The 18,499-nt window shown below is 40.2% G+C and overlaps 1 protein-coding gene and 1 pseudogene across 1 annotated transcript; one reads left to right on the plus strand and one right to left on the minus strand.

The window, feature by feature from the left end:
* Positions 1-208: 208 nt before the first annotated feature.
* LOC147618248 (cysteine-rich receptor-like protein kinase 6) lies at positions 209-8,590 on the minus strand. Its single transcript, XM_086774685.1, has 7 exons — positions 7,525-8,590; positions 7,284-7,433; positions 7,081-7,202; positions 2,512-2,722; positions 2,169-2,412; positions 1,148-1,298; positions 209-1,052 (listed from the first exon to the last, which is right to left on the minus strand). Exons 1-7 carry the CDS (start codon positions 8,390-8,392, stop codon positions 687-689), a joined length of 2,112 nt encoding a protein of 703 aa, XP_086630811.1. The 5' UTR covers positions 8,393-8,590; the 3' UTR covers positions 209-686.
* Positions 8,591-9,236: 646 nt separating this feature from the next.
* The window catches only part of LOC147618249 (uncharacterized), a 33,834-nt pseudogene continuing 24,571 nt past the window's right edge, over positions 9,237-18,499 (plus strand).

The following is an 18,499-nucleotide window of genomic DNA, read 5'->3' on the forward strand; positions in this document are numbered from 1 at the left end:
TTTAGAAGTCAAGGGAGACTCACCCTCCACAATAGCAAGTATTAGTCAAACAATGACCAAGATCTTGGGGTTTTCTCATAAGATGGAGACAATGTTTTGATACCAATATTGTAGCTTTATACTTCACTTAAGTAAGAATACGACACCAAGTCAACAAACAACAACCAAATACAAAGAGATCTTGCTACATTCCTCTCATTTCATTGTTTAGCAGCCTGTAGATCAGATCCCACCTCTCATCTTCCCATACAAATGAATATTACTGTCATGAAATATGATACCCCAATTGCATACATATATACCCCAATTGCATACATGCAAAAATCATAGCCTAAGAAATAAAGCCCTTGGGGGAAGACTCCCCTTTAATCCTTTAATATATTTACTTTATGTTTTGAAAAAAGGTAAGAATAAGACAATGCAAATATAGTATAGTACACAGTGCAAATATATAGGTAGTCTGTGTGCCATTGGACGTTCTCTATCCTTAGATTTGGTGTTAATACAATCAATCAGTCATAGCTATGCAAGCTCCTTGACACTACATCTCACTTAGCTTACAATTCACTTTAAGAAAAGTATAAACAGAGAGAGTAGAGGATCAATAAGAAGGTCGATCGATTGTCTCCCAAAGCAGCTGGCTGCTGCTGGGAATTGAGCAAGAAGAGCACTGGCGGCGCCACCTTCTAACGAGGTTCTACTTGTGAAATGGGGTCACCTGCATTGGAGGGAGCGGTTTGAGAAGTGTCGGAGGAGTTCCAGGCGGCGGACAAGGACGTGGAGCTGGTTTGTTGATGGTCAGCTGTAGAGACCTGCATGGCGACGATGGTTGGCTTTGTGGGTAGCTCCAAGATGTCCGATTGACTGCACAGCATTGTGTACACTTGAGACATGGACGGCCTTGCTTGTGCCCGTGTTTGGGTGCACAATAGGGCCACATGCACCACACGGATCACCTCCCCTTCATTCACGGCCATGCCTGTGTTGCTGCTGCTGCTCAGCATTGCATCCAAAATTCGCGTTTGCTGCTGCCTCTCGTATAACGCCCAAGTCTGCGCCAGAAAAAATCTAGGTTAAACATGTAACAAACAGAATAGCAAAGATAACGAACTACTCTCAGTAAGAAGAACCTACACACAAGCCATACCCATTCTAACAGATGCTGCTTCTCCGATTCCAACATGCACTCGATGACCTTTCTCCCACTCACTATCTCAAGCGCTACCAAACCAAAGCTATAGACATCGGCCTTCTCTGTTAGCTGCCCATTGATGGCATACTCTGGTGCAAGGTAGCCCCTTTTCAAATGCAAACAAGCACGCAATCTCAGTTTAACATAGCTTTAAAAGAAGAAATCCTAGTGCTAAACTTAGCATTGTTTGAGAGAGTCTTCAAACCCTATATCTACATATCGGGACTGACTTTGTAGATTGTGACCATACAAGTACATTGGAGAATAAAGCCGAAACTCTGGATTTTTTTGAAGAATAGAGCCTAAACTTTGAATTTTTTTAAAGAGATTAATTAGGCACATGCACGTTGCTCTACAACATTGCCCTTACTCATACACAGTCTCCTCTTTAGTACACTGCTGTCACATGGCTAGAGGAGGAAGAAAAGCGATGGTTTTAGAGGACATTAGAGTAGATGCTAGAGAGAGTGGCACATGACAAAAGGAAAAACCTATGCTTAATAGAATAGATAGATAAGTACTTGCTAAGGTTCAAACCCTAGACCTACACATCATTGGACCAAGTTGTTACCACTTTCTAGATTGTGATATTCAAGTAAATTGAAAAATAAATCCTGAACTTTACATTTTTCAAAGAGATTAATTAGTATATGTAGATGCCAAGGTTCAAACCCTAGACCCACACATCTTGGCCCCAAGTGTTACCACTTGGGAAAGAGCACACCGGAAAGCCTCAATATCTTCTCCTATCAATATATATATATGCTATAGATTTTTTGTGCATTTGTAGGCACACAATTTAAAAAAATAATGATCAATACTATCTTCTAACAATATATATGTATGTATGTATGTATGTATGTATGTATGTATGTATGTATATGTATACATTCTTGTGCATTTTTTACGCACACAATTTTATGAAAGAATGATCAAATCTATCTTCAAATTTGAATAAAAAAATCAATATACTTACAAGGTTCCTGCCACTCTTGTTGTCAGATGTGTAATATTATCTGGAAAAAACCTTGCTAGACCAAAATCAGCAATCTTTGGATTGAAGTTGCTGTCTAAAAGGATATTACTTGTCTTGATATCTCTGTGAACAATTCGAACATGGGAGTCTTCATGAAGGTAGCTCAATCCCCTTGCTATGCCAACTATTATGTCAAATCGAGTTTGCCAATCTAAGGCATCTTGCCGATCATTCCGACCAAAATCTGCATTACATCACAGCAAAAAAATAAGCGACTTCTAATTTGATGGACAAAATAAGAAAGTTCTAAAATGGCATCATCATTTAGTATTGAAACAATTACCAAATAGGAGTAAGTCTAAGCTTCGATTTGGAAGATACTCGTAAATTAGGAGCCGTTCCGATTCTTCCACACAACACCCTAACAGCTGAATCAAGTTTCGATGTTGCACGCTAGTAATGAGTTTCACCTCATTCATAAATTCTGTCTTTCCTTGCTGACTTCCAGAAGAGAGCATTTTGATGGCCACTTCTCTCCCAGTCTTTAGCAATCCCTAAAAAGTAGAGTTATCAAGGTTATTGACATAATGAAGCAATGAACAAATAGATTCAAAACATGGTATTAGTCTACAACTAAATAATTTGATGTTTGTCGAGAAATCCCATAAATCATATATTATATTTGAACCTTACTAAACAACATAATAGCTTTTGTCTCATTGATTATTTATTGATTTAAGGAGAAATTTTATTTGCCATTATTAGCAATACTAGGCAACAACATATTCAGCATCAATCATGTCCTATCATATTTGTAATCTCAACTATAACAATTTTATTATCATAATATCCAATCAAATAAAAATCCCTAAAAGCATGCGACCAGGTATCACACCCCTTTGTATACGATAGCCCAAGGAACCGAGTGCCTTATAAGTATTAGATACTCACTTGGAAATCTGTCAATGGTTACTTTTGATATTGTGCATAAACTTGCTCAACTGGGAAACCCAAAACTTTATGGCTCACCTCGTATTGCATAGATAAATGAGGCACCCATTATAGCATCATAATGCTAGATAAAGTATATATTCAAATAATAATGCAACAATCAACCCAAATCATGTAATTCAATCTTGAAGGCTAATTTCTTTTTTCATTAGGAACTCTAAGAAGCATGTCATCGATTTATAAAACAATGACCAAAATAATCTCTACTCCTCTTTACATCGAGGGTTTACATAGAGAGTACTCTCAATTAGACTGTTGCAAAAATCATTTGCAACACTACAACACAACCCGCCTGTAGTGATGCTTGTTTGCATCGATACGAGCATCGATCTGGGCGTCACGATGGCGTGTTACTTAAGTGACCCCACTAGCGACACTCAAACGTCGCATAATTGATGAAGAAGCATCGCTTAAGTGACACATATTCCATCGCATAAGCAACACTTGGTAGCGGGCGTCGCTTAAAAGATGCATATTCCATCGCATATGGTGCCGTGTTGTGACCTCACCCCTGCCAGTTTACCTTCGGATAGGATCCCTCTCTGCTCACCATATCACATCATCGGGACGACAACCCTCTCTACTTATCTTCACCATCGACACCACTCGGGACAACAGCCCTCTCTACTCCTCACCATTCAGGTATCGCAACACCCTTATCACCAAAGTTTGCATGATCAACGTTTCCAACCATCCGACTATAACCCACTCTTTGCTATTGCACAACACATCAAGCTTTTTTCATCAGTACAAATCTTGGGAAAGCATCCCTCTCTCTACTACATCACTGCTTCTTGTTGATTTCCCTCTCAAGGAATGGCAAGACAACAGTCTGGTTTTGGCTAGTATGACAATTTCAGTTCTTGTAGATAGCTTCCTCTCTTGAGCTTCTTTTTTTGTTGTTCTCCTCTCTTCTTTTTCTCTTCTTCCTCCTTTCTCTTTTATTCTTCCTCCTTTTTCTTTTCCTCTTCTTCTAGCTTCTTCTTCTTTTCTACTTCCGCTCGCAAAGCTTCTTGCTTCTGTCTCTCCTCCATCTCCCTTTTTCTTTCTTCTTTTGCTTTTTGTTTCTTGACCTCTTCCGAGTCAAGTGGCATCTCTTCATCTATTATGTGTTCTCATTTTGTTGGCTTTCTTGGCTTTCTGTGCAATCTTATGCCATTTCTCCTCATCATCTTTAAATGAATTGAAGGTCACTTGTGTGGCCTTCAAGGATCCTCCAGCTTCCCTCTATTGTTGTTTGGCGTAGGCATCTCCTACTGTGAGATCCACCGACCTGACAGCCTAAGCAATCGCCCTTAGATGCGCATGCACTACTGTTGGCTTGTTGTCCTTGGCCCAGGTGGCTGCTCTCTTTGACAAATTTTCTTTATAGATGGTAGCTCAGTTTATCTTCTCTCTTGCTTCTGCTGCTCTAAGCAGTTTATAATTTTTAATTGACTAACATATCCTCTCGTTTTCCCATGAACATGACGTTCTGTAAGAAAAAGATGAACTATTCACATCAAGTCTCATCCGCCAGGTCCTTCGCCTAGTGCATGTTGCCTATCTTTGGGATTTCTTCTTCCACCCTAGGCTTCAAGTTTATGTCCATCGCTCCATTTATTGAGTATCCTAGTGCATCATGCACAACGAGCTCCAAAACCTTTATGGCCTCCGTCCTCTCTCCATGGACAGTGTTGGTTTCTAGAAATTGATTGATCAGTCTTTCCCCATCCTTGGGATCTTGTAGCTCATCCCACTGGCGATCTAAAATTTTTTTGAACCCACACTTCCTCGTCCACTCATGATGTTCTTTCTTCCTCATGTCAAGGATCATCATGGGCATGCAAATGCTTTTCTCAAGCCTTTTTTTTGGCAGTCTTGTTGATCTTCGACATGGCACTATCTTCTGAGAGACTAGTGTTGTAGATGGGTGAGAAAGTTGTGAGCAAGAGGGCAGATTATGAATGTGCATGTTTAGACTCCTTGTGCTCTTTTTTGCGATGTTTTCTCCTTTTTGTTTCCTTTTTTGGGACGTTATCATTTTTGACTTCCCAATTTTTGATGTGATGTGACCCTTGATTTGTATCATGCGTGCCATATCGGCTTAATGGCATTAAAGCATCGTGGCCTTTTGTGTTGCTAGCATGGATCGGACTGGCGCACACCTCGTCACCTCCTTTTTTACTTCTTAAAAATCTCGCGCTTGAGATGCCTCTCAATCCAAGTCTTTCTTTTCCATTGCACTATCTCCGTCTGTAAAGAGCTGACTCACCTTCCTTTCTCTAACTCTAGGAGTTTCTGTATTCTATGCTCCCAAGATTCTTCCATTGGCAGCTTCTCTTGGATGGCCACTCTCACACTGGGCACCACAAATTCCATAGGAATTACTACCTCCAACCCATAAACCTTCTTGAATGGTGTTTGCCTAGTTGAGACTTTGTAGGATGTTGGGAATGCCCATAGGGCAACATCTAGCTTCTGGTCCCAATCATTTTTGTTGGCGTTTATAATTTTCTTTAAAATTTTGGTTACAGCCTTATTGGCAGATTCTACCTGGTCATTGCACTGTGGGTAGTAGGGTGAGGATTTCTTGTTATTGATGAGGTACCTCTCCATTAACCCTTTCATTAGAAGTCCGTAGAAGAACAAAGTGGTGAAGACCGTCACACATGGTCCTCACTTGTTCACTATTGCTTATATGGCCAAAGTCTTTCATTTACCTTTAAAGGTCACAGTAGATGTACCATCACCCATAGAGAAAGATATGGAGTTCTACTTTGGCTCCAAAGGATGTGGCAAGAAGTATAAAATAAACAATCACAAAGAAGCTCAAGATAGATTACGTTTCAAGTTCCTGATTAAAATGGTTATCCTTACCTATAATCTCATCTACATGTCAAAGAAAACATTAGATCTATATTTATATGCATCTACAACCTATAGCATGGGCCCATATCTTCTTCAATCAGCTGCTGCTGCAAGCAAAGCCTCACTCAAAGACAAAAATTGGGTAGTATTTACAATTTATGCATCAAGGCATCTCCACCATAGTACAAATTCCTTCCAATTGCCGCAGGAGCACATGGAGCACCCCACTTTCAGAAGAAATTGAAGAAGTTTCAAGACAAGGATATAGAGAAGGAGTCCCATATAATAAGATAGCTAAAGAAAAGAAACCAGAGAAGGAACTAGAGGTGGAAATGCAAGCACAAGTAGAGGCATTTAGGGAATCCGGAGAGTTCAAAGGGCCAGAGCTACTGAGGCTAACTCCAAAGGTTCTAAATGTGCCAAGAAGTAGTTCTATTTCTTTAATCTTTTCAGATGAAGTGGAAGCAGTAGACATAATTTTATTACAAGCTGCTTGTAAGTATATATCTAGCTGTGCCACAAAGAAATTGGTGCATTTGCATCATTGACAGCTCAAAACGAGGATCTAGAGGTGAGGTCACAAAGTCCAAAATCGAATTGGTGAAACTATCCTCAATTCAAAACAAGGTGGCAACCTTGGAACCAAAACAAGCAACCTTGAATATCTGGAGGTCTATAAGCTCACGGCAAGCGATGTTCACACATATGTAGCTTGCTACAGTGCACAAGAATCATACTATCGTACATATGGCAAGGAGTATGCTTAATGACTTATATCTTCCTAACTTCATTTTGGGTGCGACAATTAATAAAGATGTGTAGATTCTTAAAATGAGGACACCAAAGGTCGTCAAAGAGATCAGACTTGATTCGTGACCGTCTGTCTTGTAGGCGTGAAAGATTGTTACATTAGTTTGTAGTTGCTTACTGTTCAGTTCAAAGCTTTACGTTTTTTTATATTCAAGAATTTCTCACTATAGCCCTTGTCATTAAACCAGTAGTTAATGAGAAACAACACAAGCATATAAAAAAGCATGGAACGTAAGGAAACCTTGTAGACGGGACCGAAGCCACCTTCTCCGAGTTTATTTCTAGGATGGAAATCATCGGTTGCTTCTCGTAGCTCTTCGAGGGAGAACTTTGTTGCACCTTGTTGAAGCTTATATGGCACGTCTGTATAAGGAGGAAAGTTATAAAAAGCACATACTGAACATTTAACAACTCCGTAATCCAAGAATAAGAATGAAATCAAACCTGTTCTTTTGTAGTTTTGCGCTAATTTGGCCCATTGCCTTCGACGTCTGGCAATGCATAGCGCTAGCGCAGCCGTAGCCGCCAGAAGGATCAAAACGCCCACAGAGGTCCCCACGATGATTGAGGTACTGCTTCGTTTTTTGCGTTTTTCTGCGAGAAGGAGGAGATAAATTCAAAGGGGATCTGTTGATCTCCGAAAATTAAAGGAGAGAAGGGTATCATGGCCATCGAGAGGCGCTACCTTGTCCGGAGGTGCTCGTAATGGAGGTTTGTGGAGAGCTGGCCGTTGGAGAGATGCTCAGCTGTGGTGATGCTGCAGCTGAAGCTGTGCTGGTGTTGGTGAAGAGGAAGGATGAATGATCGAAGAGGTAGTAGCAGGTGTCAAAGTAGACCTCGCCGGACACTGTATTATTGCACACAGTGTTGTAGCTGGAGACCTGCGAGAGGCATGTCGCGCACTGGGAAGAGGAGAGATAGCCCACACACTGTGCTAGTGCGTAGGCTGTCATGTTACCGCGCCCTTCGCCGACGCTGGATGCATTGTAGCCAAAGAGAGCGTGTGCAGGAGCAGCCGTGGCGGTTTCATTGAGCACGCTGGCTAAATTCGCTTGGTAGAGCGAGTTGGAGTCCTGCGTGGTGGAGCAACTCGAGTTCACCAGAGCGTCTTCCTCAGTGTCGAGGAAGTTGAAGTTCTCGTAGCGCAGGTAGCAGCCCTTATATTGCACTCGCATGCCTATTGCAGAGCCGCATACAGGATCGCTCACTAGAGCATTCGAAACACAGGAAGAGCAGCCGGAAAGGGAGACGTCGCCCCGGCACTGGTACATGGCATACACATAGGAATCGTTGGAAGAACCAGAGGTTACTGTGGCCTTTGAGTACAAGGTTTCGGAAGCGTCTTGGGTGAGAGCGCCCACCACTGCGTTGAGGTTGTGAGCGAAGGTGCTGTTTCCGGTGACAGTGGCCGTGTTGCAGAGGCCATACACAATATCAGTCACGGACTGCTCGTCCAAAGCTGTGCAAGGGTGAAACAGAAATAGAACGCCTATGATTATGCAAAGGGTAGCTCTCAACAGCCATGCCAGGCTCAAGTGTGCGCGATTTGCCATGGCCTGCAACACACAGCTAGGCTGCTCGCAGCAGAGAGCCTAGAGGTCATGTATGCTTCTTCGGCTCAAACTTTGAAAACTAAGAAATTAGAGCCAGGCATGAATTCTGACTCGTGTCAACATTGATCACTAGCTCTACAACCGCGCTGCTTTTCAATTTTCAAGCAGTGTGCCCAAGAAAAAAAACTAACTCCCTTTAAAGTTTAGTGTATTTCAGGTTACGTAAGTTAGTAGAACACATCAATGACTTTTTTTTAGGAGTTTTTTTCTTCTGCCATTTTTTTTTCGTTTTTTCAAGGTTAACGCGTCTATTTTCCATAAAACGAGTATGGACTTTTGAAATATGGTTTTATGGACTTTTGAAACAGCTCACCTTTTGACGTGTACAGCCAGCCCTCAATCAGTTTTGAAGTTTTGAAGACTCTTAGGGCTTTTTACCCAACGCCCACCCTCCACGAGGCATAATTTTTTGAGAGTTGAATGTCCATGCAGCCAGGTGCAGATCCCTCTATCACCGGAGGTTGCAGAGCTTCCTCCTCCCTCTCGTTGTTCCAATCACACTTCACCCCTCTCGTGCTTTCTATCAGCCACGCAAGTTGTAGGGCGGGCGCTACATGGAGCCACCTCCTCCTTCAATGTGGAGTATTTCAAATTGGTTCATCGTTAGTTGTGTGATGCCTTATCTTCTGTGCGCAGTTGGTAAGCTTCTCCCCTCTCTCATTTTTTCTCTCTCGCGCTTTATTTTCTCTAACATGTTTCTTCTGTTTGTTGTCAGGTGTGCTGCTCCCATTTGGACGTCGCCTTCCCTCAATCTGTTTGTAGCGTGCCCCCTCCTTGACAGTCTATGTCGTCGACCTGCTCTACCATGCCTCTCCTCCTTGCACTATATTGCATGAAACCAATTGGTCTGTGTTGGCCATCACCTCCCGTCCCCATCACCTCCGTCCCCTCCTCGACGATGTCCTACAACCGCCTTGGTCTGTGTTGGCCATCGCCTCCCGTCCCCATCCCCGTCCCCGTCACCTCCGTCCCCTCCTCGACGATGTCCTACAACCGCCTTGGTCTGTGTTGGCCATCGCCTCCCGTCCCCATCCCCGTCACCTCCATCCTCGACGGTGTCCTGCACTGTATTGGTGTGTGTAATCTTGCTGAGGGTTGCAACCCTACGCTATTTTGTGTGTGTGTGTGTGTGTGTGTGTGTGTGTGTGTGTGTGTGTGAGAGAGAGATAGAGAGAGAGAGAGGGAGAGAGATATTGGTTGCATGCAACCACCTTGTGTGTGTGTGTGTGTGTGTGTGTGTGAGAGAGAGAGAGAGAGAGAGAGAGAGAGATTGTTTGCTTGCAGTCGCCTTGCTCTCTACTGGTCGTCGCCTCCCCTTGCCTCCTCTCACGTCCATGTTGCTATGCGTTATCTTATCAAAGGCTGCAATCTGAGCATTGTCTTGTCGAGAGAGAGAGAGAGAGAGAGAGAGAGAGAGAGAGAGAGACTGCATGCGGTCGCCTTGTGTGTGTGTGTGTGTGAGGGAGAGAGAGAGAGAGATTGATTAATGTGTGTGTGTGTGTGTGTGTTTGTGTAAGAGAGATATTGATTAATATTATTTCCCTTTTGTTTAAGTGTGTGTGTGTGTGTGTATGTTTGAGAGAGAGAGATTGATTAATTCGCATGTGTGTGTGTGTGTGTGTGTGTGAGAGAGAGAGAGAGAGATTGATTAACGTGTGTGTGTGTGTGTGTAAGAGAGAGAGATTGATTAATATTATTTCTCTTTTGTTTAAGTGTGTGTGTTTGAGAGAGAGAGAGAGAGAGCGAGAGAGATTGATTAATATTATTTCTCTTTTGTGTGTGTGTGTGTTTGAGAGAGAGAGAGAGAGAGAGAGAGAGAGAGACATCAATTTCACTTTGTGTGTGTGTGTGTGTGAAGATTTAGAGAGTTTTTTAAATATATTGAAAGTTTTTTTTAAAGTTTTGCTAATTTTAATAGCAAGTGTGTGTGTGCGTGCATGTGTGTGTGTGTGTGTGTGTAAGAGAGAGAGATCAATTTCACTTTGTGAGTGAGTGTGTGTGTGTGTGTGTATGGGTGTGTGTGTGTGTTTGAGAGAGAGAGAGAGAGAGAGAGAGAGAGAGATCTATTTCACTGTGTGTGTGTGTGTGTGTATGTGTGTGTGTTTGAGAGAGAGAGAGAGAGAGAGAGAGAGAGATCGATTTCACTTTTTGGGTGTGTGTGTTTGAGAGAGAGATCGATTTCACTTTGTGGGTGTGTGTGTGTGTGTGTGTGTGGGTGTGAAGATTTGGAGAGTTTTTTAAATATGTTGAAAGTTTTTTTTTTAAGTTTTATTAATTTTAATAGCAAGTGTGTGTTTGTGTCTGTGGATTTGTGTGATATAGAGAATTATGTGTGTTTCTTAAGTGGCATGTGTTAGCTGAGAGATTTCTAACAACATGTGTGTGCTTAGACGGGTCATGCTTTGCAATGCAAGGAGCAAGGAGTACTTAGATGCCCTTTGGGATGACATCTGTGGAAGTGGCAGCCAAAGGGGAGATACATTAAAAGATAAGTTAACTCATCATCTTCATCATGTCCTTAATAATAGTGGTCACATGGAGGCCAACCAACTAGACATGATTTCTTTCATAGAGAACATGCATGTTGAAATTGGGGAACATCTAGGTGAATGTAATGGGCAATGTAAAGAACAAGTCGATTCTCTAAAAGAGCAAGTACGTACATTAGGCTTGGAGGTATTGAGTCTAAAGATATCTGTTAATTGACTCAATGCTATTATGAAAAAGATGAGCCGTATGTTAAAAGCCAAGGTAGTTGCCTAGAGATTTTGTGAGAGAAATGATGTTTTTGCTCAAGGGACAATTTACATATGACCTTTTAGATTTGGATCTCCATTTTGGCGATATATATGAATTTTCTATTTTCTCAAATTCAATACTTCTCTCTTCTATTTTGTTCCCACGCTCTTTTTTTTTGTCTCTCAACATGTTTTGTACTTCTGTTCTTTATCTCTTTTCATCTCTCTCTCTTTATCTCACCCTCTCTCTCTCTCTCTCTCTCTCTCTCTCTCTCTCTCTTTCGTGGTTGTAAGATGAGGTTATCTAGTTTCATTTAGTAGGTGCCTTGGCTTTAGCCTGAAAACATGCATTTTTTCAAGAAGAATAGCCAATCTTTCCTAATTAGCCAAGGAGTTTCACTTCAAGGTCTTTTAATGAAACATCATATGCAAAGTTGGACACCTAAAACTATAATCTGATGGAATATCCAATAATTGCAAATCCCCTTTTCTTTGAGAACCAAAATTATATACAAGCCTTGTCGGAGATTTAAACAGGTACACTAAATGTGAGTAAATTGCCTATAACTTTTACATTATTACTCATATGATGTTCCCACATTTCATATCACAAATAGCTTAACTTGATTTATCGAGTCATTTTTGATGTGTTCTACTATTTTCTATATTATTTAAAAGGTATTAGAATTGTTAAAAAACATACTATTTTGTCCTCCCACCACATCTACCATTTAAAATGCTCAATTTGTATGGATCTAGTGATGATTAGATTGCAGAAGATTAGTAGAATGTAAGTATAAGGTAAAATTACAAATCTAACGTTGGATTTTTGTAGATTTACTTTGAAAAATTTGTTATGACTGTGAAAGGCCCAGTAAATCAATTGTAATTTAATTCTAGAAACTCAAATATTGAATCTTTCAATCTAAAAACTCTAGGGATCAATATACTTGTTGCCATGACTTTATTTTAAAAAATGGCTTAATTTGAGTATGGGAAGGTCGATTTTCAATCCTCCCAAGTGAAAATTCCCATATTGTGTCCACTCTCCCCTTTTCAAGTCTAAAACCAATCCTAGTTAGGTTTGGAAATCTGGGCTTGGTAAACTTCAAAGCCTAGATATCATTCCATGTATGAGGCTTGGGTAGGCAGCACAAATCTTATATATGCATGCCACTTTATGTCCACATCAGCTTCGAGAGGATCCACATAAGCAGCTTGCCACCTCCACCCTCCATGTCAACATGGTCAACCTAGTTGACTCCCCACCTCATCATCCTAGTCATCATTAATGCCACATCTTCTTGCCACCTCGCACTTGGTGACATGGCATGCCACATCAGGCATAATAGTGCCACATGTTAAGAAAATGCCACGTGTCATGCATGTATATGACACGTGGCACCTCCTTCCCACCTCCCTATTTTTTTCAAAAACATATTTTTGAAAAAATTAATTTAGTAATTTAGAGAAAAAAATATAAATTTTAAATAATAAAATATATATTACCTATTAATATAAAAGAATTTAAAATCACTAATTTTAAAGGATTATATTTTAGAATTAGATAAATATTTTTTAAAAGTTCATGTTATTTAATTTAAAATTTTAATTTTTTTAAATTTAATATTTCTTGAAAATATTTTATGTAAGATAAACCTTTGAATAAAATTTAAAAAAATACATTATAAAAGAAAATATAATTATATATTTATAAAACAAAAGATATATTTATATATCTAGTAATGATAAATATTTAGACTTGTTAATAAGTATTATTAAGTGGATAATAGTTAATGATATTGATTTTTAAGTGGATAATAGTTTATCTTTAATAATCTTTATCTTTTTCTTAATTATCCAATCAATTTTAGATAGGAAATCCAATGAGGTTTGAAGTGGATAACCTATTTTTCCTATATAATCACACATCTCTAGTACTATCCCACACTTATCTCTAGTACTATCCCATCATTGAGCCTTAATAATTTTTACTCTCTTAGCTTCCTTGAGAATGGGTTCTCAAAGTCGTAGGAGTCTGAAACATGATAAGACTAGACTTCCCCCCGTCCACCGAGTTCAAGAGAAGGAGAGGAAAAGGGTAGCTTGTGAGAGAAAGAGTGGAGAGCACGTGAACGAGCAACACCTTTGATTGGCAATGATCGAGTGGAGAGCACGTGAGCGAGCAACACCTTTGGTTGGCAATGATCCAAGCCTTGCTCCTCCTCTTCCACTTCCTCTCCCTCCGCCCTCTTCCCCCCCACCACTACCCCTTAGTTTAGATAATCCACATGAAATCGCCCTTCCTAAGCCCCCTTCTCTTACACAAGAACCCACCTCCCCTCCTTTAGGCACCCATAGTGTGGATAGGAACGAATTATCAAAGTCAGGGGTGCATCATCGTGCCCATGCAATCTTCCATTCCTATTTCAAAGACCTCACGCCTTCATCACATGCATGCCTGCTTGATGCTTTGATCGATCTGCCCAACATGGCCAACTGTAGGGCGCTTTCTGACATTGGAGGTGGAAGAGAGAGGAGAGCTGGCATGGCGCTGCTACAAAGTGTTTGTCGTTCCTATACAGTTAACAAGAAGAGGAACTCTGCAAATGCTTTCGCTGCTCGTTGGGCTATTGTGGCAGCCATAAGTTGCTCCCAAATGAAGGGTAAGGTGAGTGCCACATCTTGCATCCTTTCCATAGCACTACATGCACTTAGAGTTGCCATGGGTCTATTAGACAGCAAAGTTTAGATGCCAATGAGGTTGGTGCTTTGTGGGCGAATAGTGTAGCTAGGCACGATCGCCTACTAGATAAAACCACTAGAGCCTTGATTGAAAGTTTTTGGGAGGAGAATTATCGTGCCTCACCAATTTTCAAGAAAGCGTAAGAGAGTGACAAGAGGAGTGTTCATTAAGCACGGTGCTTGCTTTCTTGAAATGACCCAAACAGAGTTGTATTCTCAGTTCGTGGCATCATATCCAGAGCTTAAAATTGGGCAAAGTTCATTTGAGGTATGTAAGCCTTGGTTTGGGAGGTACTCACGACAACATGACACATGTTGTTGCTACCATGTTGTTGTCGTCGCTACCATGTTGAGTTTAAACTTTTTTATGATGTGTTTTGTTCTCTTAGTGGGCATAGAGAGTGGCCTCATAGTCCTCGTGATTTCATCCACTTTCTTTAAGTGCATGCACAGAGGATGCCCAGTTCCATATGATGCATTGTGTGGAGAGCAATTGCACATCATGTGGTTCACTTACACATCTACAAATGGTAGATCTTGATGCAAGTGACCAAGAGATAGTGCCATGGCAACGTTATGAGTATGTGACACACCAGCTCCAGAGTGGTGGGCAGTCTAGGAAGTTGCAGCTCATGAACAAACTGTAACACCATGTTGTCACTTCACAGCCACATTTAGGGAGAAGATCTATCCTTATATACCGCATAGTCATTCTGCCAAGTGGCAAGATCGTCAGTTATGAGCATGCCGGACAGCGTTTCCTATATTGGTGTGGTCATCTCGGTTATTGATTTTAGAGATTGGTCACATTGTGCCTTGAGAGTATGGGCAGATGCATGGATACAGATAGTCCTCTCCCGCGAGCATCCTTCACATCCAGTGTTGTCCGATGAGCACACAGGTCCTGTGTTCATGGGGCCAACTATTATGACCTGATAGATTTGCTACAGGAGGGTGATGTGTTTTTTGTTATTAGCGAGGGAGTACACTACTATATCTAATGAGTTTCACTAGGCCAAAGTGCATCCTTGACCAGGATACAGTGGATGATCATGGGTTTTCTTTTGACGCCCATAGCATGATTGTGGCAGGCCGGTTCTACCAGCAGATTCGACTTTATTGGGGGAGTCTCGAGTTCCAACAGTGGAAGTGGGTGTTAGAGGCATTTCAGATCTCTCATCTAGTGGTTGCTACCAGGTTCACTCTTGATCGAGTACAGATCGGAAAACATAGTTCTCGCCCTCGTTTTTGGCTTTGAGAGGATGACCATGAGAGCATTATAGAGTATGCCTAAACTAAACCGTACCCCGGCAATATGCATTTAGCATGCATAGAGCTTAATGCGTTCATAGAGGTCTATGCATAGAGCTTAATCTATGCATAGATCTCTATGCATTATGAACGCATAGAGCTTAATTTATGCATTAAGCTCTACAAATAGAGTTTAATACATAGATTAAGATCTATGATTAGAGCTCTATTCATGGATTAAGCTCTATGCATAGAGGACTCAAAACAAAACCCCTCTTTTTGGTAGATTAAAATAGAGGAAAGAGAGGATAAAAAGATAGGAAAACACTTACCTCTTTTTTTTGATGTTGAAAGAGAAGATTAAAAGACCTACAAAACCAACAAAAGGGTGAAGAAAGGATTAGTAATGCATACATAGAAAAGCCCTAAGAACCTAATGCATACATATAAAATCAAAAAGATTAAGTTCGATGCATACATTAAGCTCTATACATAGAGCTTAATGCATGCATAGAGATTTATGCATAGATACAAAAGCTTATACAAGCTATGCTAAAGCTTATGCAAGTTATGTCACTATGCAAGCCTTATGCAAGCTATGCTAAAGCTTATGCATAAAGCATGCATGAGGCCTTATGCATAAAGCTTTAAGTAGCATAATGCTTTATGCATAAGGCCTTATGCATAACAACGATTTAAGCATAATGCTTTATGCATGAGACCTTATGTATAAAGCTTATGCATAAAGCATTATGCATGTCTTATGCATAAGGCCTTAAGCATAAAACTATGCATGAGGCCTTAAGCATAAAACTATGCATGAGGCCTTATGCATAAATCTTATGCGCAAATCTACAAAATAAATCCCCAGCACCCAAGGGTGTAATAATAATAGAGGAAAGAGAGAAAAGATAGAAAAGCACTTACCTCTTTTTTGTGATGTTGAAAGATAGGATTAGAGGACCTACAAAACCAACAAAAGAGTAAGGAAAGAATTAGTAATGCATACATACAAAAGCTTATGCAAGCTTTGCTAAAGCTTATGCAAGCTATGCCGCTATACAAGCCTTATGCAAACTATGCCGCTATGCAAGCATTATGCAAGCTATTCTGTAAATAGCTTTAAGCATAAGCTATGCATGATGCCTTATTCATAAGGCTTATGCATAAGGCTTATGCATAAAGCATGCATGAGGCCTTATGCATAAAGCTGATGCATAAAGAATTATGCATAAGGCTTATGTATAAAGCATGCATGAGGCCTTATGCATAAAGCCTATGCATGAGGCTTATGCATAAAGCACTATGCAATCCACGCTAGCCTAAACTAAACCGTACCCTGGTACTATGTATTAAGCTTAATGCATGCATAGAGGTCTATGCATGCATGCATAGATTAAGCTCTATGCATACATAAAGCTCTATGCATAGAGCTTAATGCATGCATAGAGGTCTGTGCATAGAGCTTAATCTATGCATAGATCTCTATGCATTATGAATGCATGCATAGATCTTAGTTTATGCATTAAGCTCTACGAATAGAGCTTAATGCATAGATTAAGCTCTATGCATAGAGGACCTACAAAACAAAACCCCTCTTTTTGGCACATAAAAATATAAGAAATAGCATAGAGCTCTATTCATAGATTAAGCTCTATGCATAGAGGACCTACAAAACAAAACCCATTTTTTGGCACATAAAAATATAAGAAATAGAGGATAAAAAGATAGGAAAGATAGGAAAGAACTTACCTCTTTTTGGTGATGTTAAAAGATAAGACTAGAAGACTTACAAAACCAACAAAAGGGTGAGGAAAGGATTAGTAATGCATACATACAAAAGCCCTAAGAACCTAATGCATACATAAAAAATCAAAAAGAGAGGAAAGAGAGAAAAGCATTTACCTCTTTTTGGTGAAGTTGAAAGAGAGGAATATAAGACCTACAAAACAAAACAAAAATTTGAGAAAAGAATTAGTAATACAAAACCCTAAAAGTGTGAATACATGGATACACAAGGAGATTTAAGCCTTATGCATAAGGAGATTTAAGTATAAGCCTCTTATGCTTAAGAGGCTTATGCATAAGAGAGAGAGAGAGAGAGAGAGAGAGAGTTTAACAGAGCGCATCTATACTGGCATCTATAGGCACGTCTATAAGCGCATCTATAAGTGTGTCTATAAGAGAGAGAGAGAGAGAGAGAGAGAGAGAGAGAGAGAGAGAGAGAGAGTTTAACAGAGCGCATCTATATTGGCATCTATAGGCACGTCTATAAGCACATCTATACTGGCGTCTATAGGCACATCTATAAGCGCATCTATACTGGCGTCTATAGGCACGTCTATAAGTGTGTCTATATCAGTATAGACACACTTATAGATGCGTCTATAGACACGAGTATAGATGCACATATAGCCGCATAAATAACCACGTAAACCCCACCAAATCGTAAATTCTCCCATGGCCCCTCTCTCACTTCCATCTCTCTCTAGTTTGCGCGTCTATCTTCTCATTCTCTTGTAGTGTCAGTGCTTTTTTTAAAGGTTAAACTCTTTTTTAATTTGAAAATTGAAAGATGGCTACACCTTTTGTTGTATTGCACATGTACAAATGATTGTTTTGAAGGATTCATTTAATCAAATGTGCCATCACTAGTCTAGAATCCATGGGGCATCATGTGGATTGATATGTCAATAGAGAGAGCCACTCATGTGGTTGTTCCACCTCATGCAATACATATACGAGTGTTATATCTCTTTGGGAGACTATATTATGTCCCATGCCTAATGGGTTTGCCTTTCATGCATAGAAATGTGTAATGGGAACATGTGATACATGCGGTGTGACAAAAATTGGGCATATGTCCTAGAGAGGGTGTGTACCTAAATTTGCAGCTATTTGTTAAGGTTTTTCAAGATAAAGAAATGGGACAAGATGAGGAAGGGAAGAAGAGAAAACGTAAAGATATTACTCACAAGAAAATGTTTCATAGGGATCTTATATAGTTATTTAAAGACCACCTACACAATTCATTATGCATAACTTTATATAAAGGTGGCAAGCCCATCAATTCAATGGGTATCACAATTTCCTAACGATGTTTTGGTCTTTGTCGTAGACTTTTTAGAGAACTACTCCTTCAAAGAACAAAATGAAGTTTAGTCAATGCATTGGTTCACAAGTCAAGTAACCAATTTTGTCATGATTACATATTTTTGCACTGCTTTAGGTGAGAACAAGAAGACTATGCATTTCTTCATTTCAGATTATAAGGTGCATGATACCTTAGTTGCGCAAAATTATTTCCTATTAC

This window comes from Cibotium barometz, chromosome 35, assembly GCF_041138505.1.
Source record: "Cibotium barometz isolate CiBa-2024 chromosome 35, ASM4113850v1, whole genome shotgun sequence".
Taxonomy (NCBI): Eukaryota; Viridiplantae; Streptophyta; class Polypodiopsida; order Cyatheales; family Cibotiaceae; genus Cibotium; species Cibotium barometz.